General features: G+C 42.5%; 1 protein-coding gene across 4 annotated transcripts; it reads left to right on the top strand.

Moving 5' to 3' along the window:
- The first annotated feature begins 5,369 nt into the window (after positions 1 to 5,369).
- On the top strand, positions 5,370 to 26,159 carry snx13 (sorting nexin 13). 4 transcript variants are annotated; one of them, XM_061664363.1, is made up of 25 exons: positions 5,370 to 5,519; positions 14,912 to 15,024; positions 15,101 to 15,203; positions 15,274 to 15,363; positions 16,400 to 16,521; positions 16,675 to 16,793; positions 16,955 to 17,059; positions 17,137 to 17,225; positions 17,315 to 17,398; positions 17,483 to 17,621; positions 17,696 to 17,784; positions 18,750 to 18,849; positions 18,922 to 19,115; positions 19,866 to 19,970; positions 20,081 to 20,251; positions 20,332 to 20,401; positions 20,788 to 20,930; positions 21,033 to 21,140; positions 21,219 to 21,329; positions 21,570 to 21,731; positions 21,804 to 21,875; positions 21,965 to 22,110; positions 22,248 to 22,316; positions 22,389 to 22,501; positions 22,981 to 26,159. In XM_061664363.1, exons 1-25 carry the CDS (start codon positions 5,508 to 5,510, stop codon positions 23,214 to 23,216), a joined length of 2,865 nt encoding a protein of 954 aa, XP_061520347.1. In that variant the 5' UTR covers positions 5,370 to 5,507; the 3' UTR covers positions 23,217 to 26,159. The 4 variants fall into 4 exon arrangements, with proteins under 4 accessions (XP_061520347.1, XP_061520346.1, XP_061520345.1 ...); XM_061664362.1 differs by having other exon boundaries at positions 20,752 to 20,930; XM_061664361.1 differs by lacking the exon at positions 5,370 to 5,519 and adding an exon at positions 5,540 to 5,854.
- Positions 26,160 to 26,433: the final 274 nt, after the last annotated feature.

Below are 26,433 nucleotides of genomic sequence, written 5' to 3'. Positions count from 1 at the left end.
TGTTTGCTTTGACTTGAAGGCAAAAATGTGATATACGAGCCCTGAATGGTGGTAGTGAACTGTGTTCATCTCGCTTTACAACAAGCAGCAGTTTGTCAGATTCTTAAAAAAAAAAAAACGGGGGGGGGGGCTTCAAGCTTTTTAATGCCACCCCAGTTGAAGGTCACTGTCGAACTGAACACAAAACAAAGAGAAATACACGTTATGTATTTAAAAGAACCACATAACAAACAATGTAATACGCCATGGACAGGCTAACAGATAGCATAAAGGCGACGGTGTAGTAACGCTTTAAGCAACGGATATTTGAACACAAACGGTGCTTCAACACATGTAGACAGACAATATAACAATACTCACAGGCATATATTCTTTATCCTCTTTGAAAATGACTGATATTACTGTAGTTTAGGAGCTTCGACCATCTCCATGTATAGCCGTATGCCTGTATGAAACTGCCCCGAGGTAGCCAAGGGCCACATACCAGAAGTAGCAGCACAATGTCCGTTGAATTGAAGCAATCAATGTGAGGATAATGGGAGGATTTTATTGAATGATGTCATTATGTTTTTGTAAAGTCCAATGTTAAACAGTTGTATGTTTTCCGGACTATAGTGCTATTACATTATGGCAATTTGCAGATGCCATGCAAATATGGGATAGTGATGAAATCAGGGGAGATTAGGTGGTGTGATGGCATCATTGGTATTCTGTCTGTTGGCATCATGGGTATTCTGTCTGTTGAACAGTATTCCTTTCCTGTCGAAAACAACAACAACTTTGAACTAAGATGTTTTGGCCCTTCGGAGGCTCTGGGCCTGCCTGTGTGGTGTTTGCACGTCTCCCCGTGTTGGGATTCTCTCTGGGTGATCTGGCTTCCAGCCGCATTCGCAATACACTCATGGTCGCTTCAACGAAGACTGCAAATCGTCCATATGTGTGACTATGAAGGTTCGTGATTGTTTGACTATATGTGCCCTGTGATTGACTGACGGACCAGTCCAGCGTGTACCCCGCCTCTTGGCCAAAGTCCGCTGGGATGGACTCCAGCCCACATGAAAAAGGAAGAGAGGAAGACAGTGAAACCTCTGAGGTCGAACAAAATCCCCTTCAATATGGTTGGCTTACCGTCGACTCTGCCTTATTGTACTGTGTAGCCAGGATAAATGCACATGGATGCCTTTCCTATGTAAGACTATGTTCAATTTTATCATCGCCCTTCTCCTCATGCACCTGGTAACCTTCTGAAAATGGCGGGAAAAAAGAGAACGCAAAAGTTCATCCATGAGATGAAGCCTTGCGAATGTGGAAATCATGCATGACAATATTTCAACGGTGCTGCTTTTTAAATTGTCTGGTGTATTTTTCCAGACACTTTTGGTCAAATTCTGAATTGTCTTACAGTGGCATTTAAATTTGGAGACTACACTGTGCTAAGAAGAAAATGTATGAAATGCTGATCAAAATTAATTTGAATAATACAAATGAACAAATGGAATGACGGAAGGTACTAGAATGACACAGTTGTTGTGCACCAGGAAGTGGCCACTTTCCTCCCCTTGCTGCCACTGTGACGGTGTGAATTAAGATGAGGTCAACGAGGAGAAGGTTGCATGAAGTTGAGTTTGGAAGAATAGCATCCAAACACTCTTACCCCTCGGGTAACCGCTGCTTGGGACAATTGAGGGCACACACACACACACACACACACACGCTGAAGTAAACAGTAAAAAAAAAAAAGTTCGAAGAGTGCCTTGGGGAAGTTGGCCCACTGGCCCAGCAGCGTGACCCTTGTTACCGCAGTGATTAGATATTGCAATGCCTCATCTGCAAACATTTAGGCAGTGTCACCCTTAATCTGCATTGTGTCACCCTGCCACCACAGGCAACACACACAAGGATGTGACTGAGGACATTTGACAAATGTTACACATTTTCTCGATTTCTTCTTCCAGATAAAATAGATCTGACTGGTAAGATATATTCTACAAGATACAATATATTAGACCTATGAGGTGGAGCATCGGCCAAAAATAACGCATTCATTGGGTGTGTGAGAGGGGGTTTTGGGGGGGAGGGGGGCAGCGAGGTTCATGCGAGAGTTTTTTTGGTGCATGTCAGAGGTTTTTGCTGTGTGTGAGATTTTTGGGTTGAATGTGAGAGGGTTTTATTTGGTGTGAGAGAGGTTTTCCGTTGTGATTTAGTTTCTTTGGTGTGGTGTGAGACGTTTTGGGATGAGTGTGAGAGATTTGTGGGTGTGAGAGATCGTGATTGTGAGAGGGTTTTGGTATTTGTGTATTTTGTAGTGTCTATGAGAGTTGTTTTGTGTGTGTGTGTGTGTGTGTGTGTGTGTGTGTGTGCACAACAGGTTTTTTGTTGCAATGTATTTGAGTTTTTTAAGTGTGCGATGGAGGTACGTTGTTGTACGTGTGACTTTTAAGGTGTTCTGAGAGCTTTTTGGGTGTGTGTTAAAGGTTGTTTTTTTGGGGGGTCTGTGTGAGAATTTTGAGATGATTCTGGGCATTTTTCATATGTGAGGCTTTGGTTGAGCGTGAGAGTTTTGGGCCTATCCTATTGACAATAATATTGGCAATGATGAACCGATTGATCAAAGCGAGCTAAAGCTTTTAAATCGCATCTACCAGCTTTTTAATAAATGATGGTTTGCTGTCACAAATGACATAGTTTGATTATTCACATACTTTCTTGAACCAAATACAACTTTTGGTCAGCACATCAATGAAAGATCCAACGCTCGCTCCTTGTCACTTACCTCTGCATATGCAACTAAGCATTCCCAAATTGAACATGAGGAATTAAAAAGGACACTGTGTGTAATTTTCGACCAAACTCAAAGATGTGACTTTTCTTCATCATTAAATTACCGTTGGTTGTCACATTCCACCTCCTCACCTCTGACCTCTGACACACCGGTCTTCCTCCTTTAGGCCAAAGCATCATGAGCGCCGCGCATTAGGTCACTGATTGGCTTACTGCAGCTTGGCCGTATGTTCACTGGGAGCAAGTCAATGACTCCTTAGAGAGACATTAATAATTTACTCGAGGCTCTGCGGCGCATGGAACATTTATATGTTCTCATGTGTATGCGCCCATACAACAACCCAGACATGTCCAATTATATATCCCTGTAAAGTTGCCTGATATACTGCTGGATCAAGACAAGTTCTGTTTCCCTGAAAACAGAGAAGCGGTAGCCATCGCTCACACACAGCAGTCCAAAAGGGACTGACTATTTATATGACACTTGTGTAAAAAGCGGTTTGGGAAAGTAAAACTGCCATGGTGCTTCGTCATCACGGTCAGCCAGAACACTCATGCTGCAAACAGTCACACTTTTACCAGAATACAGAATGAGAAAATCCATCCATCCATAAGTAATGAGATTCTGCTGAAAATCACTCATCATTAAACATAGAATCTTTATCTAAGTCCAATATGTTTCTTCAATTATGTTGATTTGTAAGTGAGAAGTATTTCTTGTTTTATTAAAAAAATGACATTCAAATTGTGTTTAGTCAGTGTGTTGTCTATACTTTAATCACTTCTCTGGTGGATTATAAAAGATTGAAGCGCTGTGTACGACATCCATGCACAAAGTGATTTATTTGAGACATTCCACTGGTATGAGCTCCTCTTCCTGACCGTTCAACCTCACGTTCCAAGGAGCCCAGGATGGAATAGCAGCGACATCTAGTGTTCATTTGGAATAATTGTGCTTCAACCTAAAAACAAATACAGGTACAAACTTTTCTGCCTTTCCAAAGCAAGTACACCTGAATGATTTTAGTTTATTTTACAAATACCGGTATATTATTAGACAAGGGCTAACTTTTCACAAGGTTACTGACGTGTCATTGAATACATATAAAATAAATCCTTTATAGACCTAAACTGTTAATATTATACGTGCTCGGCTGACAGAGATACGGTGTCGGACACAAAGTGACACAGAAAGGCAAATGAAACACAAGAAGGCCGGGATGATCTGTTTTGGATGCATTCATTGAATGGACAGGATAGGTGCTCCATTCTCCTAAAGGTGGGGGCACCGTTGCATTTCCCCAGTCTTCGACAGTTGTCACTTCCAGTTGGGATATTCACTCCATTTGACAAAAGGATCCTGACCTAAAAACTCATTTACACTGAGATCTGTCATGCAATTCATTTCTTTGCTCCACCCCCCACCCCATCTCCTCACTACAATATTGAAGTTATAAGTGCATCCACAAGACAATAAATTATGTATGTATGCCACTGGTTTGGTTGAAACATCTGTAATGAAGATCAGCAAACCACTGCAAAATACTGTAAAACAAAACTATAGTAATATATCTTTGTTCATCTATGCCATTGATGTATAGTGCTCTTCCAATAAATGACTGAAGGTACATAATCAACCTGTGTAGCCATCTATTGCTATAACATCATAGGCCAAAATGCGTGAGGGGGGCAGTTGCCCCCAGTGCCCCCTGGTTCCACCGCCTCTGTTTGATGTTGCAGGTTTTTTTTAAAGACCTATATCAGTTCTTCTCAAACTTTTTCTACCAAGCACCACTTCCTCAAAAATACTTAGCGCTCCAAATACCAGCATAATGGCCAACGTTATAAGACAGTAGTGTAGTAGGCCTGAGTATTCATCAGAAGCGGGACAGAGCTTCTATTCCTAAAAAAGTAAAGGTAATTTTATTGTGAGCTACTGTAACATTATGCAATTTGAACATTAGTACAGCATTGGAATATAGGGGAGGCAATAAAATACAAAAAAAATGTTATTAAAAGTTAAATGCAAATACATAGGAAGGATACAAGTGAAATATAACTAACCTGTACTTGGGCAGCAGAGATTTCAAGTACCACTAGAGGGAGCCCGCATACTACGAGTCGTGCTCGTATCACACTTTTGAGAATCACGAAGGTGCTTCTTTATCTCTATGGCCTTGATGATATTCACTATCCCATATAGTGCTTTATCCCTTGAATGCTGTCTAAATCAACCCAAATCTGCTCTTGTAATGTATTTTATTTTAAAATGATTTGTTTTACTCATCATAATCCCTCAAGGGCCAACTCAACAATGAATGATCAATAATTAATAATATTGGCAGAAATAGATTCTCCCATGCTGCAATTTCGCTAAGAGCCCCATGGAAGCTTTGCTGCTTTGGCCCAATAAAGGTTGTGAAACAATGATTTTTAACAACATACTGTACTGTACGTCAACGTCGTTATACGTTTGTTCAATCGTGATCGTGTCTGCATATGTGTCAGTCAGTCACGGGCGTGCTACTGCGTCATCAGGTCCCAGCCAATCAGGCGGCGACGTCCACAAACCGGGCACTCGAGACGTTAAGCTCGCAAACATGGCGACGCTCGAAAGCGAACACGGAGATTGGAAATACGATCGTTCTTAACCGTGAAGAAGACAGTCCCGTTGGCGTGTTACGATGTGGTGGGGTTAACCAGGGCCACCGGACGCCTTCTGAACGATGTTCGCAGAGGTAAATTACAGCTGACGTGCGTGTTACATAGAGTTTAGTAGCTTTCCGCAGATGCTTGTCAGGCTGTAGAGGCTAGGCGTTAGCCCAGCAGGTAAACACACGCACACACCGAGCGACTGTCATGGGAGAGGACGGACGCAGCACTCTTTCTCGGTGTTTCCACAAAGCTCGTCTGCTATAAGTGGCACTCGACCCGGGATTACGCAGCTAACGCGACGCTAATACGATGATCTTGGGATATTCGTACTGTCAACACCGCGCTGGAATTAGTGCGACGTAGTTAGATTATGATAAACGTCCACCGCCGGGAAACTTCGACATCACACCGAACACAGGTGAGCTCGGGTGTTGGCGTGTTTGTCGCCCAGGTGAATCTTGCATAAACTATTGTCTGTGGGAGTCGGTTAACCGTTTGTATACAACCGGTTGCTTAAATTGTATGAAATGTTGTCACTTCCTTTTGACTTTTGACTTTTGGCTGCCCTCAAAGCTGTTGGCTTGTGTGCTTTAATGTTTTCAATGTTGAGCGGCCTGATTGTCAGTCACATGAGCTTTGTTACAAACAAGTAGCACGACACAAGCAGGTTTGAGCTCGGTTTAGTTCATTGCTGCTATGTGACGTTTATTAGCTTCTCTTTTATTACCGACATACAGTGGTATCTTGACATACGAGTTTAAATCATTTCCTCACACATGCCATTCATCTGTACCATTCCTCCTTCAAAGCACATTTTTTTGTTACATGTTTGTAATAAAGACAAATAGCACTGTATTGTAAAAGTGTATCAAATCAAAAATAAAACCTATCTGGTAACGTCGTGTTGTCAAGGAACTATGTTGAAGTCAGTTGAGGAGCTTTATTTAGACAAAAGTCATGAAAAGTCAAAAATGTAAAAGTCATTACTGTGCGGACTGTTGTCTTCGTGTGTTGGATGTGTGCCTTCAAGAGGCGTGGCCAGGTGGTGAGTTTTGCCAGGTGCTGGAGTCAGGTAAGCGTGTGGCCATGTGTTGTGGCCAAATACAGCTCCTTGCGAGTGTTCTCGTTTGGTATTTGTGGGTTTGACTGTCCCGTTCAATAAACGGCTGAAAGGGCATCGGTGACTGTTGACTCTTTGCCCACGTGCAAAGGCATTATTACAGTGCCGTAATTGCTTCATTTATTTAAAACATTTTTTTACTTCACTCGGGTGGTGGTGTATCTGAAGCTCGATCGTAACTCAAATTTTGGCTCTCAACACAATGTACAAAATCAACCGAGCGAGGGCTCGTAACTTGAAAAATTACAGTTTGGGCACTGATAAGCCAAGGTATCGCTGTATGAGTGTTGTTATTGTATGAGCATTATTAATTTTCAAGCCTTTCATTGTTATGTATGAAATCATCCTCCCAAGATTATAGAAGTGGTAGTGTCAAAGAGTCTTGGTATCATTTTAGTAAACTTTCCTATTCCTAAACTCTTTAATCAAACCCCATAATAATATGATTTAAATTTTCCCACCTTGTATTGTTTTTTGATTCCTTTTCTGTTGTTGTTTTTGGCAAAGTTCTACACATCAACTGTGCTTGAAAGCGGGGTGGGGTGGGGGGGGATTTGCATAACAAAAATGTGACTCATTCTTCCTTCAACTCTGTCTGGTAGTGTTTTGCGTGATGATGACAGATACCTATCAAGGTAAATGAAAATGAAATTTCCTTGGCAGAGGTAATAAAGTTGAATTAAGGTTGATTGAGCTTCTTCTCGGCACCTTTCCAGCGGTTTAAGTAAACATTTAGCCTCAGTAACAAGGCTTTAGTTGCCTGCCACTGCAGTATTCTTTGTGTCATACAGACAGTATGGTCTGCAGTTTAAGCGTACATTATTCCCATCTTTATGTTTGACTTCTTTGGTGAGTCATCATCCTGTTCTTTAAATGAAAGGTGCAAATTAAGGAATGGACTGGGATTCATCATGAGAGGGGCACACTTGACATGCATCTGCATCCTCTGCAATTAGATGTGAGTGCACTGATATACTCCAGCCCAATGGGACCAGCTGCGCGCATGCTTGTAAACACTTTTCGTATTGATTATCATCTCAACCCACAAGCATGTCACCCGAGAAGGTGTTTAAGGTGCCTTTTCAAACATGTTTACAATAAGATTTTATCCCATCAGGCAATTGAGTCCTACTGTGTCTGCTCTGTGAAACTATTGCCTTTAATGAAAATTCTGAGGAAATATTTTAACCGGTCACTTGTCATTCCCTGATCACCTTATTTAGGGCTCCTTGCATTATAAGTACCGCGGTCACTTGTTGACATTGTGTTTTTGTATTTGGCCCATTTGTGATTTAAACTGACCTCAGGAAAACCGGCACTCGGTCACACTCGGTCTGCATGTCACCTTGGACACGTCAGCCTCCGTCCATACATCAAAGGAATTCATTTACCTGACAAACTAAGTCTCAGACTGTTGTCGCGCAGCATCGTGGAACCAGAGTGTGTGCAGATGTATGGGAGAGACCACATACACGTGATCTGTGGTTCCGCAATATGACTACGGTGGCTACATCCTGCTTGATGTGGTTAGTTATTGTTCGTGTTGGTGTTGCAGTGATGCAGGTATCCACCACATCAGAGGTTGTTGTTGCGTTCAGCACAAAACCAACAAGAGCCTCTTTCTTGACACCACTGGCTGCATTCACAGACTACAAATAAGTTGGCATGTCAGTCCGACATCCTATGGGAGTAACATAAACCACCAGTGCCTGTCGCCTCCGGAATTGATTCTGTTTGTCTTGTGTACCCACTACAAAAAGAAATGTATGGTTGGAAATAGGGACGCACTGTGGTTTTACAGACCGTGTATGAGGACAAGTACTTACATTAGGGTACATGTTTTGTGATCAAATTGTTTACTTCAATCCAATATTTAAAAATACAAAACTAAACCTTTCTTGAACGTGGCATAAGTTTCACTCAAACGTTTTAGAGTAACAACTTGTCATCACTGACATTTGAACATCCAAATGCATGTTTTCAGACACATATCTCGTTAATGGTAAACCACTTTGTAGAGTGCATTACCACCATATGTCTGAGCTATCTTCTGTGTACTGTTGTGTTTAGCATTTTGAACTCAAAAGAATCCCAGTGGTGATTAATATAAATCCAATGTGTCAACATGGTGGGACACATTTATCTGTGTGGATTCACTGAATCTTACCTTATTTGTGTAAAGATACATTTGCCAGCGTAAACTTGGAGTTGGGCCATTGATAGTATAGTGGTTCAGATTGCAATAGACTTTGTGCTGTTGGCAAAGTATCATTTGATCCACAATCGCCCTGTAATCGACTCACAGTCAGTCCAGGGTGTAGCATGTGGTGTCAGCTATATCAAACTCTTTCTTAAAGAAACCTTAATACTTGGCTTCATGCAGTTTATGAACATGCACGGCAGAATGTTGTCTCAAATGCTGAGACAAAAACGGTTCACCACACTGTAATAAAGGCTTCCTGAAATTGTCACACACTGTGTGATATGACACAACGGGAATGAGAAGCACACTCGAAAATGCCAGTGTACTCGGCGGTCCCTCTATCCAGCTCAGACTAAGAATGTGACCCAGACTACATTCAGAAGTGGTCTGAGTCATCAGACCTCAATCTGCCCCGAGTCCACTCACAGCTCCTTGTGACTTAAGCGCTATTAATGAATGTAAATACCATGTTTGATCTGGCCGTTATTTTTCAACCAATATGGGTATTGTTTTTTTATGGAACTGTTCCATTCTAAATGCTTTTAAAGCTAACAATACTCTGCTCTTGGCCTACATGGCATCTCTTTGCATAATGGATTTCCGGACGGACTAGGCATGATGAGTCTTCTCTGTGACTCTCTCCTGCATTAACTGGGGATCTCCCACTGGCCAGTTTTAATGGTGTAAGCTAACATGCTGCCTAATGACCACACTGATCAGGGCTGCAGCCACTCAAGAGATCTTCGCAAGTGTGTCTGGATTGAACTGAGTAATGCTTCTCTTAGTGCAGTGGACCATTACCGTTTTGATCACACAAAGAGAGAGATGTTGAACCAGTCCCCCTCTGCCCTCCCTGTTCTTACTGAGTGACTCATTTCTGTCTGGTAGAATTAGTTATTCACTTTATCCATCCATTTTCTCTACCGCTTATCCTCACCAGGGTCACGGGTTGCTTCGGGCGGGAGGCAGGGTACACCCTGAACCGGTCGCCAGCCAATCGCAGGGCACATAGAAACAAACAACCAAACGCTTTACATTAAATATAAACCCCTCTGTTACAATCTTCTGTGGTTATGTTTGACCCCCTTTGGTTGTAAAATGTGTAATGGTACTTTACATGTAATCTTAATGCATATGTTCAAACCTACACCGTAATGGTGAAACCTGCCACAACTCCATAAACATGGCAAGAACATTCTGCACTAAAGCACTGTATTTTATTATAAACACTTCTATATCTAGCGATCTGCAAGAGCGACTGAACATGTAATCTAGTGTACGCTGTTTGGGATCTTGGCCAATATCATAATCTTAAAACCGCAGCACACTCAGCGAAACCGACTAAAGTCTCACTCCGTGGGCGTGGTACGGCAACTAGTTTTCATGAATGGCCGATGTTTGGTTTTCCACAGCCTCGCAATGTTGCAAATGTAGCAGCCAATCAAAATGCAGCGTTCACTGACACCAAAAAACGTTTCCGGGTTTTAAGCTAGCGAGACCTACACATACAGTTTATATAGTATAGATATATTGTGCTTTACAACCATACTTATTTATATTTATTAGATACAGACAGTGAATTGGGGCGAGGCACAACGCCTTTTTCATCCACTTCCTCTCTTTGTGGCAACCCACTTCTTCGTTGACATCACATCACACTATGGTTTTATGGTTTAATAAAAGTGATACAGTACAATATAATGGCGCCTCGAAACCCCATAGAAGGTTGCGGTTTTCCGTCGCAGCGCATCCGTAGATCAAATCGTTCAATGTGCGGTTGTAATTCGCCAACTGCCATTGGTCCATTCTAGTCGGGCTCAGCCGCGTCACACAGTGGGTGGTGGGTCTGAGTTAAACAGGTACTATTAAATCATCCTAAATTATGTGAACGATTAACTATGCTTTCCTGCATCTGTTAAAGTGTAGTGGAATATTTTGTTCAAGGCGAGCTAATGATACAAAACTGAAAAAATCCAAGAATTACTGAAGATAAACATTGCACTATCCTGAAATTTTCTTCCATGAAGCTGGATCCATGGCCGTTTTGAAAATCTGTGGAAGGAGTTGAAACATGCAGTTTGGAGAAAGCATACTTTTTTACCTTGGACAGCAACCAAATACCTGTTCACAGGTGCACGTCTCATCGAGAGTTACAAAAATCATTTCATTGCCTTAAAAGGTTGTGCATCAAGGGCGATATCACACATCACTCATTTTAAGCGGTAATGGCTCATCTACTACCAACTAAATTCAGAGCTATTTTCTCTTTGAGGTCAGCATTTATACACCAGGAGGCTTGCGTTCAGGTGCGTGTTTTTGTGTGCATCACGTGAGAAACAGAGTGATGTTTATGTGTTCTTGACAAGCCTTCGGTGTTAATCAGTGGAGCAGATGGTTCATGTTTTAAACCCAGCGTAAGCTGTAATAACTCGCACTGTTGGTTATCATCTCGCCTACAAGTGAGCCAAGCATCGCCGCTGCCGTCATGTCTTGACTCACAGCTGATAGACTCCACGTTCACTGCCACACCGCTAACGGCAAACAGGGTTCATGTTACACATCGGAAGTCCGTCTTTTTCATGCAATGATTGCGCTTTTTTTTTCTGGAAGGGCTGTGACAGCATTTTATGGATCCACCTAAAAAGAAAACATATTTTGGTTTAAAATTTACCTTAGTTACTTTATGTAGACTGGTATCAAAGACTGGTATCAAAAGTACACAGCATCATTCCACGTAGTGGTTTATTATAGGCTGAAAGCATCTGTGTACTATGCAGATCACATTTCACCTGCGTCTGTTGAACTGCACTGGATGTATAGTAAATGCTTTTGACACTCATGCTTTCTGTTTGTGTGCTGTCCCATGCGCCAGTGTAGTGGTTATAAATGGAGCTGTGACAGTTCCAGTCAATACTGAATGCTTGTGATGGTTACCCCAAGAATGGCCTCTTTTGTGCCTTCCTTGGCTCAAGATGTTATTATCAAAGATGGTAATTACCTCGTTGTTGTTGGAAATAGAAACAACACTGCACCTGTCACTTTGGTGCCTTTTAATGTGTAATTTGAGGTTAAGAGAGACCACAATTTGTCCTTTCTGTACTTTTGTGGTCTCCTCCCACCTTGACTTCTTTTAGTTGGGAGTCTTATCAGAATCAGAATCATCTTTATTTGCCAAGTATGTCCAAAAAACACACAAGGAATTTGTCTCCGGTAGTTGGAGCCGCTCTAGTACGACAATAGACAGTGAATTGACAGGGAATACTTTTGGGACATAAAGCAAGACATTGACAAAAAAGTCACTGAGCAATAAAGGGTTGCTAGTTATCTGGTAATGCTGGTACATTTTTTTCTTTTTTTTGACAGTTATGCAAAAAGATGCAGATGCAACTCGTTCACTGCCAGCCTTCCCATTAACATGGATATTTGACTTCTAAAGCCGTCAATGGCAGTGAATTTGTTAAGAGGTCTTGCCTAGCCTGTTTGCGCACTCCCTGTACTTGGACATTTGAAGGGACATGACATAGCTCTCTCTATTCAACATTCCTATGTTGTATGTGTTCATGTCACGGTCCTCGGGTGAGAGTAGGGGCGAGGAATACGGCCTTGAAATAAAATCTCAGTATTTCTTCACCAAAATCCAGTTTCTAATTGTATTCGTTTTGTCCTCCCTTTTAGTTATTGCAAGAGCAAATGACAATAGCATTATTCAAAACAAGTGTTGCGCTTTGTTCCCCCACCCCTCTGGGATGTGCTTCATTGCCCATGATACCATTTTTTTTTTACCAGGATTAACTTGCATCAATTTGCAGCCTTTGAAGCACATACCTTTAATCAAAAGTTACCAACGTCACTAAATCACTGCTCTTGCATCATAAAAATGGGGAACATGTTTTTGGTGATGTTTAGCACAATTGGCTGTGATTGCCTTCCACTGGGCTCCTTTATTGTCATACGGAATGCAGTGTGAAAATTATTCCACTCATGTTGTTTCAGCTAATGGCTTTTTTAACAGAGGGATAAAAAAATAAAATAAAAAAAAAGTTAAGCTACATTTTCTATCTCTATGGTGATAACATCTTAAATTTGGCAACAAATTAAAAGCCATGTCTTTAGTGGAAGCAGTGAACTATGGAAGCTGCTAAAAAACCAAAATCTATTTAGAAACTGTCTAGACAAGGATGTAGGTGTGTTCAGAGATGCTGTTGTCCTATCAGTGCATTAACCTCAATGTAGAACCTTGTCCAGCTGTACACTCTTGACAGGCCGCACGCAGTTAGTGAGAGAGAGGCTGTTAAAAATAAAGCCAGGGTCAGGTCTTCATCAAGGTTTTGCCGTGTACTGCTGCATCATCACCATCCAAGCGTGTCACAAGTTCATCTGCAAGAGCCGACACAAGCTATTCAAGTCATGGACATGATGTCACTTGCATCAAGCTTATTATCCGTAATGGTGACTCTTTGTCTTTATATCAGTACTGACAAAAACTAAATTAAAAAGTACCGTGACTAAATGTCACCAAGATACTGTCGGGATTCAAAATCTTAAGTGGCAATAATTTGTTTTTTATATGACTCTTAGTCTACACACTAGCACTGTTTATCGGTTCTTTCCTGTGAGTTTGCGGTGCTTTTTTATAATTACCTATAGCGCATTTAGATACTGGTTATATTGTGGTGTGTGTCTGTTAAACTGTATTCCTCGCTTAGCCCAGCATTAGCGCCCTTTGCACAGCTTTTTAGGCATAAATGATGCATTTCAGTTCCGGATTCATTATTTTGTATTTATATATATAAAAAAAAAAACAAAAAAAAAAAACGTTACAGCAGAAGATCATCACTGCTGATCCTCATATCGTCTGCCAGAGGCGCAATGTGTTGGCGATCCTTCAGTGGTTCTATCGCATGTCACCATGGCTTGTGGAGATAAATCTAACCTTCATGTTACTTTGTCACACTGGTTCAATTGGAGTACTTTCTTTATTTGTCGAAGTTGCATTTATCAGCTGGAGTGGTTGATTTCGAGAAGTGGTTTGGCATCTCATCTTTTGGCATAAATCCCTGCAGCACATGTACAAACACCAGTCCCCCCCCCCCCCCCCCATTTTTTTAATATACACTGTTGTTCCAACATGGGAATATAAATAACACAGATGCAGAGTTGTGTAACAGTGTTGCAACGAAATCCAAAATCAAGCTCACACCTCTTTTACACAAAGATATGCTGGTATATCATACGACTGCATTTCAAATGCATGAGCGATAAAGTAGCTTGAAGCTGAAGTCACCTATACTCGGGTATGTAAAATGTGTTCAATATGTTAGACATCTGCAGGTATGATGGCCATCACCCTGGCATTTCCACTAATGTGTATAGAAAAAGGTAGCGAAAAGGTATTCTCTGCGATAACAGTTACAGTTAGCCATCTGACCCAACTTGCTTGTCCAGAAAAGTGGGCCAACAGACTTGCTTGCTGGCAGCGAGAGCTTTGCTTCCTGCACTGACAATAACAGGAACGATATAGGAAGTGGCTGACAAGTATGCACAATTGCAACCTCACAAGTCTTTGTCTCACACGTCATTGAGTTTCAGGTTAGATATGTCTTCCTGAAGCCCAAAATATTTCATCCATCCATCCATTTTCTGTACCGCTTATCCTCACACGGGTCGCGGGCGTGCTGGAGCCTACTCAAGCTATCTTCGGGCGAGAGGCGGGGTACACTCTGAACTGGTCGCCAGCCAATCGCAGGGCACATATAAACAAACAACCGTTCACACTCACGGGCAATTTTGAGTTTTCAATTAATCTACCGTGCATGTTTTTGGGATGTGGAAGGAAACGGGAGTACCCGGAGAAATCTCACGCAGGCACGGGGAAAACATGCAAACTCCACACAGGCGGGTCCGGGATTTGAACCCCGGTCCTCAGAACTGTGAGGCAGATGTGCTAACCAGTTGGTCACCGTGCCGCCCAAAAGTTTTCTAAATTAAATTTGCCTGTTTAACTTTGTTTCAAAGGTGTAGTTAGGCAGATATTCTATTTACTTATGACACCTTACATAATACTTAAATTTATTTATGAAGGGTTAAAACTTGTTGTATAAACTGTCATGAAATGATGATTCACTTTTTTTTTTCTTTTTGCCATTTTGTAGGCCAGTCTGTCCTTTTGGGGATGGGGGGGTCTCGGAGTTGTGCTTTTTCTCATCACTTTCGGACCCTTCGCCATATTCTATCTGGCCTTTTATATCCTCTGCTTCATTGGCGGGTGAGTAGACACACACATTTCATCATGTATGCAGTATGTCAGCCTGTCACTCTTAACTGTTCTTTTATTTCCCTAGGGGCTTCGTGGTCACTCTGCTTTACGGAAAGATCAACTCCGAGAAATACTTGGAGAAGTGCGAGCACTCCTACCTGCCGCCCCCGCCAATTGGTATTCTAAAAGTAAGCCTATTACTTTGTGAGTGGCGGATGTTTGCAAGTTTCTCCTGTAATGATGTTCTCTTTTTGTCAGACGTTGGATGAGATGAAGCTTGAGATGAAGCCCATAAAGATCGACAGGCGACTGACTGGCTCTAGTTTCATAGATGAACCTCTGCAACAGGTTTGTGACGGTACAGTGCAGCAAAGTAATCACAGCCTAGCTGAGCAGCACTTTTTTGGAGCACTTTGTGACTCGGCAGCTCGTCCACGTCAGCGACTTTAAACATAATCCACGAGATCCATTCTAACCACAGTATGGTTTGCTCATGTGGAGTCTATTGTGTTTTGTTGTTGTTGCTTCCATGTCTGTCGGCGTACATATACTGCATTTAGATGCAAACATTTTGCAAATCAAATGAGGCAAAAAAAACAGGAAAATGAGAGCATGTGGATGAGCGGTCAGATAGTATCAGTGTCATTCTTCTCGGCAGACAAATGTGTTAAATCGTGATTTAAGATGAAGCACAACCCCAATTCCAATAAAGTTGGGACGTTGTAATAAAATAAAAAAGTAGGATTGTTGTACAATATTGTTCTGCGCTCACTATGAGTTTGTGATGTTTGTATTAACCTGCAACTGGATTGTCTAAAATTGATGGAGGAGTGACACAGTTGCAGTAGAAATCTTTGCGTAAGCGTGTCGCCCTCCTGCTCAAGCAGCGTGACCAGCAGCATAAAGCGCCGACACAGCACTTGGTGACGGTCAGATGACACTGACTGGGATGCTTCTCTTTCTTGCAATGCATGGGAATCCTTCAAGGATCTCGAGTGACCAGGACTTTTTTTTTTTTTTATATAAATTGTCTTGTGCCGACTCTCCAGGACACACAAATTAGGTCAAAGGCTGTTTTTTTTTTTTTTTTTCTTTTTTTTTTTCTTTTTCCTCTCCTTCTCTTCAATGTAGTTATGATGGCCATCAATTAGCCGCAGCTTTTTGCTGTTCACAGTCCGGCCCGGTCGCTTTTCCCCGCGAATAGCAGAGGTCCACTGTACTTTGAAACTCTATCACTGTTTATCAGTAAACTGAGCCGTTTCATCCCTCGTGGAGATATTGATAAATAATAAGGATAATAGTGCACTGTATTCAGTAATGATTATAGTTTTATCTGCTCCCTCTTATTTTTCGCATCATGTTTGTTTTACCATTGTCCTTGAAGGTGATCCAGTTTGCTTTGAGAGATTATATCCAGTACTGGTACTACACCCTGAGCGAGGATGAGTCTTTTTTATTGGAGATCAGACAGACGCTGCAGAATGCCCTCGTCCAGTTCTCCACGCGGTAAAAGTCACACACGTAGCGTCCATTTCATTAATGGCACCTGCAAAATCACACAGTCCAAGCTGTATCAATTAAACACAATGTTAACACTGTATTGCAGTTAGTTGTCTTATTAGGTATTTGCATATTGTCATGTTTATTTTCCTTGTCAAGGTCCAAAGAAGTGGACTGGCAGCCTTACTTCACCACTCGCCTGGTGGACGACTTTGCCACCCATCTGCGTGTCTTTCGTAAAGCTCAGGATCGTCTCTCAGACAAAGAGGATAAACAAAGTATGCGCCCGCGTTCACACGCATTCACTGCTTCACAAGCTGTGATGAGTCACATGACCATTTCACTAACTGCACAATTAAATCTGCTTGCAGTTGTGTTATATCAGTGAATGGCAACGACAGATTATGAAATGTTTGACTGACTGGTGTTTTTTAAACAGGGGACATAACAGAGGAGCTGATAGACTCATTCTTTGAGGCGGAAGTGGAGATGGAAAGGAAGATCTGCCGAGACGTAGTGTGCACTTCTCTTAAGGATGAAGAAGGTGAACAAACTCACATCTGTGTTGCGTTCGCTGCATAAAACAAACGTCAATGAGATTTGTTTGCTGGTATTTGTCAGGTTTCCTTCGGGACTTATGCGAGCTGCTGCTGTATCTGTTACTACCTCCTGGAGACTTCCACAACAAGAACATGAGATATTTTTTAAGAGTGAGTGCACATAAAAAACAGTCACGTCTCCACGGCAGTGCCAGCTTGCAACTGCAGTGTTCTAAATTCACCTGCACCTGTTTCATTAGGAGGTGTTGGCACGTGGTGTGCTGCTTCCTCTCATCAACCAGCTGAGTGACCCGGACTACATCAACCAGTTTGTCATCTGGATGGTACCATCCTAACACTTTTATAATGCAGTCATTATATTTGAAACACTTTGAATATTGAGTGTGTGTGTCTGTCTGTGTGTGTAGATCCGAGACTCCAGCTGTAACTATGAAGCTTTCATGAACATCTTGAAACTGACAGACAAGCCTGCGGAGCTGGAGGCCGTGAAGGACAAGGTGATGGAGGAGCTCCAGTACTTGCGCTCGCTGGACACAGCAGGAGACGGTGGGTCAAATCTTTCACAGCTAGTATGTCTTGAGAATTCCTGACGACGTATGTTGCATGCGTTCGTGCTTTAGACATCAATGTGATCAAGAACCAGATCAACAGTCTTCTGTTTGTGAAGAAGGTGTGCGAGACCAGGATCCAGCGACTACAGTCTGGCAAGGTAGGAAACTCCACTTCTACAGTATTTTCATTAGTTCTTTACCCCTTAAGAGGTGCTTCCAATATCCGCCCTCATTTGTCCGCAGAAATCGTCCCCTTCCCATAAACTGTTTTTTTTTTTCATAAAACACTTACAAAATTTAGCACTCGTAGTATTATTATAAATGTTTTACTGTTTAAATGCCGGTTTTGTTGTTTGAATGTTTATTAAACAACAAAAAAGTGACTTTATTTTCTTTGCTTTGATAGTGATGATAGTCTTGGATATGCCAAAGATCAGCAACAAAATTGGTTTGACTGCACCAGCATTTTTGTATGTACGTGTAGTTCCAATGACACCCTCACACCTCCGCTTTGTGGCCAAAAGTGTCGTATTGACTGCCATTAAAACCACCCTTTTAATCTCTGACATTACAGTATAGAACCATGCATTCTATAATATAGGTGTTTCATATAGAAAAGTAGTGATTATAATATATTATATTATATATAATTTTTTTGCCACCAGATTCAACCATTGACCATTCAATTTTTGCCACCAACACTTTAGAGCTGTGTGACTACATTTTATGCTTTTGTTCAGGACTTTTTTGTGTATCTTTGTCATTTTAAGATAATTTAAGGAACAAAGATGGCAGCTCTAATCCAGTGATTGATTTTCAGTGGAATTGTCATCTAGTGACATGTCCTCTCGTCGAATTGAATCTTATTTAAAATTTAACCTATATTCATTTCACACAGCCAAAATGGCTTTAAAAAAATAATAATGGCACAAAATGCCCATAGAATGTCTGAAGGGTTAAACAGCTCTTATAGCAGTCATTTATTTGGTGTGATGAAACATAATCTCCACAAGTGTCCACTGTTGTGGTTGCAAACCATTTTATTATTTTGCTTGGAGGCAGCTGCACAATGAACACTGCTTCATCATCTCACATGCGTCTTTGCCCCGCTTCCTCTGTGTAGGAGGTGGACGCTTTGAAGCTCGCGGCAAACTTCGGCAAACTTTGTGTCATCCCGCTGGATCACATCCTCGTCCACAACATAGCCCTGCAGTTCTTCATGGGTAAATGCGCACTCGCGCGTGCCACGGATGCCGTTCCTCAACTTACTTCTGCTTGTCTCATTTTTATCGCAGATTTCATGCAGGCAGCCGCCGCCCAGGCGGAGCTCTTCTTCTGGCTCACCGTGGAAGGCTACAGGGTGACTGCGCAGCAGCAGCTGGAGGCGATGCAGCTCTGGCAGAAAGATGGCAAGAGGCAACCCAACGCCACCAAGGGGCTCCTGAAGGCAGCTGCACTTGGCGTCTATGAGCAATACCTCTCTGACAAGGTCAGCAAAAGCCTTTAGACCAACCGCATTAAGTGCATAATGAATCCAACGAACCAGAATGCCATGTGTTGTATCATATAATGGAGTGCATTCAATGAGTGAAGAACACAGGTGTAATTTAGTGTTTAAAATATCCTTCGACTACATTTAGATTATGTTCCCGGTGGGCACGGCGGCCCCGTTTCAGGCCACAGTGGACAAGACGGCATTGTCAGGATGGGCAAACGTGACGGGGATGCCTGGCGACGTGTTTAAATTGTCAAAAGATTTCCCCACGGCACTTAGGGTGCGGATGAGAAACCATGTCAGCCGGAGTAAAAGTGCAGCTATACATGACAGATCGTAATGGGACGTAACACCACTTGGAAGTGCTCCGTAGTGGGATGGGAAGCATATTTCTTCTACAGTAAAGCCACGTGTCGAATTGAATTACAGTGCCTTCCGTGGCATACCTGTTTATAACGCTTATGATCGACCAGTCCAGGTTGCGCAGTGTCTCACACCCAAAATCACCTATGACCCTTGGAGAAAAGAAAAATGTTTTCACAAAAATTAATAGCTTTTTATCACTTTTCTTTTTTGCTTTACAACATTATCTACAGCCCAGTAATCGGAGGCCAAAAATAAATTATTTTACCATTCTAATACTGTTGTCACTGCCATGATGACAAATTTGTCATATTTACAAAATGTACCTGCTTTACTTTACGACCTTGTTTTTTGTTGTTGTTGTTGTCGTCGTCCCCACAGGCTTCTCCCAGAGTTCAAGTAGACGAGGACTCGATAACACGCTTGGGGGAGAAGCTGCAGAAAGATGATCCCACGCCAGAAATATTCGATGATATCCAGAGAAAGGTGTTAAATCTTTTCTTATTAAGGAATTTGGGGCTTTTGTTCTCACAATGATAGAACAAATGGCGCCAGTCTGTTCAAGTCTTAACCAGACAAATGATGTTTCGCCGCAGGTGTACGACATGATGCTAAGGGATGAGCGCTACTACCCCTCGTTTAAGCAGAGTCCCCTCTACGTTCGCATGCTGGCAGAGTTGGACATGCTCAAAGAGCCCAGCTACCGCGGCTCTGATGACGGCGACGGAGAATCTTTCAATGGCTCCCCGACAGGAAGTATTAACCTGGTGAGGCCTCACTTCCTCTCACTGGCGTGACTGCCACCCGCATACGGCTGTCGAGTGACGACGGGTTTGGTTCATTACAGTCGCTGGACGACTTCAACAACTCCTGCCATGATGACTCTATGCAGCTCCACGCTTTCATCTCTGACACGGGTACACACACCAGATGTTACGTTTAAGGCTGGATTTACGCTGCATCGTAGTTCCAGTGACCTCATTTTGGTTTTTTGAATGCTGTCTAGTGGCACCTGCAGTGTAAATCCGGCCTAATTGTTGTATTAACTGAACTTGCTTTATCACCCTTCTTTTTGGCACCAAACTCCATTTTTTTCTGTCTTCTTTCTTTTCTCATTTCATCACCTTCATTGTTCTTCTGTTCTTTCTTTTCCCTCATTCGTCCTGCCGTTTTGTCCCGCCCGCCCTTTGCACCCGCATGCTCTTTTCTGTCTTTTACCCACTCCCGCCGCCCGCCCCCATTGCGGATGTATTGTCGGGTGGGGTAGCTGACGCTTGTATTCCCGGCTTCTGGGCTGCCGCAGGTGTGTGCAATGAGCATGGGAAGACGTACGCGCTTTACGCCATCACTGTATTCAGACGCAACCCGGACAGCAGCGAGGATTGCTGGAAGACGTACCGGCGTTACTCCGACTTCCACGACTTCCATATGAGGATCACAGAGCAGGTCTGATTTTGTTGTGCGTGCATGTGCTTGTGTGTGACGGTGTTGGGCGCGTGTGTGAGCGTCTCCATCTTGATGAGCTCACATCCATTGTTGTGCTTTTAGTTTGAGAACTTGACGTCCATCCTCAAGCTCCCAGGGAAGAAAACCTTCAACAACATGGACAGAGACTTCTTGGAGAAGAGAAAAAAGGACCTCAATGCTTACCTACAAGTATTAGTCTTCTATTTTAGTGTCATTAAGTTACATTTATGGCCATAATCAGAAAATGTGTGTGTGTGTGTGTTCTAGTTGCTGCTGAACCCCGAGATGGTGAAGGCGTGCCCAACGCTTATCCCGTATGTCTATGACTTCCTAGAGAACAAAGCCTACAACAAAGGGAAAGGAGACTTTGCGCGCAAGGTAAAAAAATAAATAATAATAATAAGTGTATTTGTGTGTCATTTACATCTTCATCAAAATATCAGACACATGGCAGTAGAGGTATTAGTGGATATACATGGTACTGTGGAAACCACCATTACATTTGAAGGCATGAGATTACGTTACCATACTTATTGAGCATACGCGCCACTCCACCAGGCTCCGCCGACAAATCGCGGTCCCTAAAATGATCCCATTTCTGTCGTGTTCACCCACCAGATCGACACGTTCGTGAATCCCCTGCGGAGTTCAATGAGGAACGTGTCCAACGCAGTCAAGTCCCTGCCCGACAGTCTGGCCGAGGGCATGAACAAAGTGTCGGACAACATGGGCCGGATGTCCGAAAGACTCGGTCAGGACATCAAGCAGTCCATATTCAAGGTGCGTCCCGTCGCCACCGTACTTCTGCTTCACATATTGTGCCAAATGTGACAATTGTCCCTCCTCTTTCAGGTGCCTCCTCTTCTTCCCAAGGCAGACATCGACCCCGAACATTGCCGAGTCTCTGCCCAGCTGGACGACAATGTGAGTTGACCCGCTCGAGTGATTGCGCTGGGGTTTTTCGTTTGCTTGTTCTTTTGCACGGATCTCCTACGTCTTGTTTGTGCAAGCAGGTCGACGACAACATCCCGCTGCGGGTCATGCTGCTGCTGATGGACGAGGTGTTCGACCTGAAGGAGAAGAACCAGTGGCTGCGCAGGAACATCAAGAACCTGCTGCAGCAGCTCATCCGTGCCACTTATGGCGATACCATCAACAGGTCCGTCTCATACTCACAAGTCCATTGTACATACAGTGAATCACCCTTTTAATTAAAAGTTTTTTTTTTTTTTTTTTTTTTTAATCTGCTTTAATGGATAGCACAATGCACACAAATCACCATTGCTTTGCTTCCAGGAAAATTGTGGACCACGTGGACTATCTAACTTCTCCAGAACAGGTGGCAGACTATGTCAAGAAGTTCAGGTAACCTTGTAGCTCTTTTTGGACGCTGAAAGATGTTCGTGGCGGACCTCCCTAAATGCTGACCTCCTGCAGAGACTCATATTGGCCTAACGGTATTCTGGCTGAGACTCCGCCTCGTCGGGACAAGAGCATCCGCATGAGGACGCGAGTTGCTGCCAAGACCAGCCTGCTGGGCATCATGCCAGGTGATAACGCACACACCAGAAAACAACCAAAAACTGCTGAATGTAAAAATAGGAGACTCCTATTTACTTTAATTTAAACGGATACGGTACTTAACAGGTTACGGTGATGACGGCAAAAAGAGAAGATTTTCCCTGATAACTGTTTTTAATGAAATCCCCACCAAAAATGTATAAAGTATTTAAAATAGTAATTTAATATTTTATGTAATGTTATTTTGAAATCTATTTTATGTGTTGTGAAAATATTAAATAATTGGAAAAATGAAGCAAATCTTTCCAAATATGAGAGACAGAGTGGTATTTTTGTATCAGACTTCTTCACTTTATTCATCATCATAGATACAATATCTCAGTTATCACCGAGTTGTAATGTTATATTATTATGGTTGGCAACATATTGTGAGTTACTATGTGATTCCCAAGCCCAACAATAACACAGTTGGAGACCACAAATGTTATTGCTCTTTGTGTCCACACAGACGAGCTGAAGCACATCATCGGCGCGGACACTACTCGCAAGGGTATCCTGCGCGTCTTCGACATGTTCCAGTACCAGCCCACGAACCGGCGGCTGGTCTACGTGTTCCTGGAGGGCTTCTTGGAGACCATGTTCCCCCAGTACAAGTTCCCCGAGCTCTTCGTCAAGTTGCACTCCCGCTCGCCGCGCGTCCACAGATACGGCCATAAACTCAAGGGTTCCTCCCTCAAGAGGTGACACGAGTGAACCGAGCCGGCTGGGCACGGACACAAGTAGACGCGCGCACAGACTTAAGAGCTAAACGTGACATTGGGGGAAGGGGCTTAATGTGAACATGTGAAGCCCTCATGTCTTCTCATAGAAAACACTCCAAATAATCGTAACGATAGTCTCTGTCAGCACACATACCTTTTTGGAAAGCCGTTTGAGCATTTATTCAATATCCTAGCGTAAGACAATTCAGCGCACTCGTAGAATAACTGTGTCTGACTCATGTTTAGTTCCACTACTAGTGCCACTTTAGGTCTACTTGTAAAACCCGTTGGAGCCTTTATCCAATGTCACGCTCAAATGGCTTTCCATAGTTTACTAGTAAGGTTTAATTCCGAACTGATAGCCCAAACATGGCACTAGTAGTTTAAAAATAAATCTAATAAAATACAGTGGTTGCACTAGTGTGCTGAATTGTCTTGCAAATGAGGACAAAGAGCATACTAGTACATGGATCTTAAACTGGATACCAAGGAATAAATGCTCAAACGGCTTTCGTTACAAACACATCATCACATGCGTCCGCATGGTAGTGTTTTTATCCCCTTTCAGTTTTGGATGTTTTTAGTTCGGTTTTGCTGAACTGGGCCTGTCAGTGCTGCTCCCTGATGGCCCCGCGAGTACTGTTCCATTTTTAAACTGCAGGAAGAGATAGCATCGACCCACACCTTGCCTTACCTTCCTTTCCGCTTGTACTCGCCTCCCTCTTAATGCTGTAGACATTTTTAACTGCAAAAGCTGCACTCTTTGCATTCATAGCAACCAAATATTTCAAAAGCACTGGCTAACGAGAGGCACTGTTTTTAAAAAAGTGACTGAACAAATAGAGGATGAGTGGATTTTTTTCAAATTCTTATTTTCCCACCTCGGTGCTTCTTTTTTGTGTGTTGCATCATGATCGTCAAAGAGGAGCCTCCCCCTTAACTGTACATCCAGACCCCAGATGACCAAAGCTCACGCTTTTCTGTTCTGTGAAGACGTATGAAGCGAAACGATGCAATGATGACCTCACGGTGTTTGTGTGTGAAGGTGAAGGCTCAGCTGTCCATGCAAGCACACTAAGTATGCGTCTGTGGAAAGCCATTTGAGCATTTAGTCGATATGATATGATATCAAGCTTAAGGTCAATGTACTGTATGATCTTTGTCCTCACTAGTAAGACAATTCGGACGACACTGGTGCCATACGAGTTTAATTCATTCTTTGACCACGCTTATATCCCAAATCATCTTTCCCCAATGAAATGAATGCAAATAAAATCAATCAGTTCCAGGCCCCTCAAAAAATACCAAAATGATTTTGTTCAAATAACTATTTTCAGAAGAAATTTTACACTGAACAGTATTGTAATGTATTCAAACAATAACACCAGCGGTCCTTCCACTGCACGGAAACCAATGTGAATTGATAGTCGCCAGATGTTGTGGTGTTTGCTGGCGCCATCTAGCAACGGGAGTGTGAAGCACACTCAAATCTACAATTTCTGCTTGCATGTCAAGACAAAAAAAATAAAAAAACGGCCAACCGATGACTCGTATCAAAAAACTCAAGTCAAGACACCACTGTACTGGTAGACCAACTGTCTTACTAGTAATTTTTTTTTTTTTCCCACACTATCACACTTCTGTACACTAGTAGGACAATTTTGGCATACTATTAGGGAAACTACATTAATAGTGAGGATCTGATGTTATCTAGAAGAAGTGTATGTCACTAATAGTTCTAGAAGCATCCATTTGTCAACTAGTGAGCTATTTTTTTCCTCACCTACTACCTGTAGTTGTTATACTAATGTGCAGAAATATACAGTTGTGGGGAAAAATTATGTGATTAGGCCTTCTACTAGTGCACTTAATTGATCTATACGTGAGTACGAGTACATGGACCTTAAACTGGATATCAAATAAATGCTCAAACGTCTTTCCATAGACGTCAACGAATGTATTCTCTGCGCTAGTGTGTTTAGTGCAAATGTGTGTGTTTGTGGTCAAATTGGGGGAGTGACTCGGCCTTAGGACAACACATCCACAGTGTGAACTGACAAGAAGCTCGCCTCCACTTGACTGAATCCTCCTTTAGAGATATGGACAAATATGCCGAAACACTTTGTCCACGGCAGACAGCAGGTCTTACATTTTGTGCAATATTACTTTTGTTGGATGCATGTGCATTTTGAATTATTGTACAGTGAACCAAGAGATTAATGTTCTTTTTTTTAAAAAAAAGAAAAAAAAAAAAAAACATGAAATGTTTCTCCTCCTTAGTCTGACAAATTAACATTCCATTGTAATTTTTTCTTTTTTCTTTTACAGACTTGTTTTATAAGTCACACTGTTTTTTCCCCCCAAGGGTGTGGGCATGTTTTCCCCCTGAAGATTTACCTTTTATTAGCAAATTAGCTCGACTGGCTAATTAGGTTGGGACAGGCCTCGCCACCTTCCCTGTCCCGTCCAATAGCCTGCGACGAGTGGAATCGCTGCTCATGAGCACTTCTAGTAGCAAACGTGGGTGGAGTGTCTCCGATTGGCTTGGACAGAGCACCTGTCTCTGCAGTCATTGATTGGACCTCAGCCACGGTGGCCTCTCATTGGCTGATAAACTGAACATGTCTGTTCCTATGGTGCGACATCACCTGTAACTGCACACCTCTCCATTCAGGAAGGCTTTTTTCCCCCCACCCCAATATACATCATGTGTATGTACAGTTTGTCATTAGTGTGCCTAAATGTACTGTCAACTATTTTCATACTTTTCTTTAACCTAACCACACAAAAAAAAGTCATGATCACTTCAAACGACTGAAAATGACTCTTCTCCCCCCCATCATCACGCTAACCAACAAACCCTTCCTTGAGAGCAACTGCGCTCGCATCACTATAACACTAATAAAGGGTAACTCTGACTAACTGACCAAGTGTGTGCGTGCCTCTGTTTTACCCTTTTAAGCACTGGTGGGCATGAACACCATCACAAGCACTGACCTACATTTAATCTATCCAAGCCCTTCAGAATCAGTAGAGCGAAGAGAAGTAACTTCAACTATATTAGCAATAGGACTCCTCTTGAAACTATATATAGTGTAAACCATTGATGTTGGCCAAATTAACTGTTCAAATGAGAACACCTGTGAGGTGGAGTGATATGTGAAGTTAAAAGCCCCCACTCCTGTTGTTCTTTATACCAG

This window comes from Phycodurus eques, chromosome 20 (genome assembly GCF_024500275.1).
Source record: "Phycodurus eques isolate BA_2022a chromosome 20, UOR_Pequ_1.1, whole genome shotgun sequence".
Lineage (NCBI taxonomy): Eukaryota > Metazoa > Chordata > Actinopteri > Syngnathiformes > Syngnathidae > Phycodurus > Phycodurus eques.
Note: the sequence above shows the minus strand (reverse complement) of the source record. Positions and strands in the feature narration are given on the sequence as shown.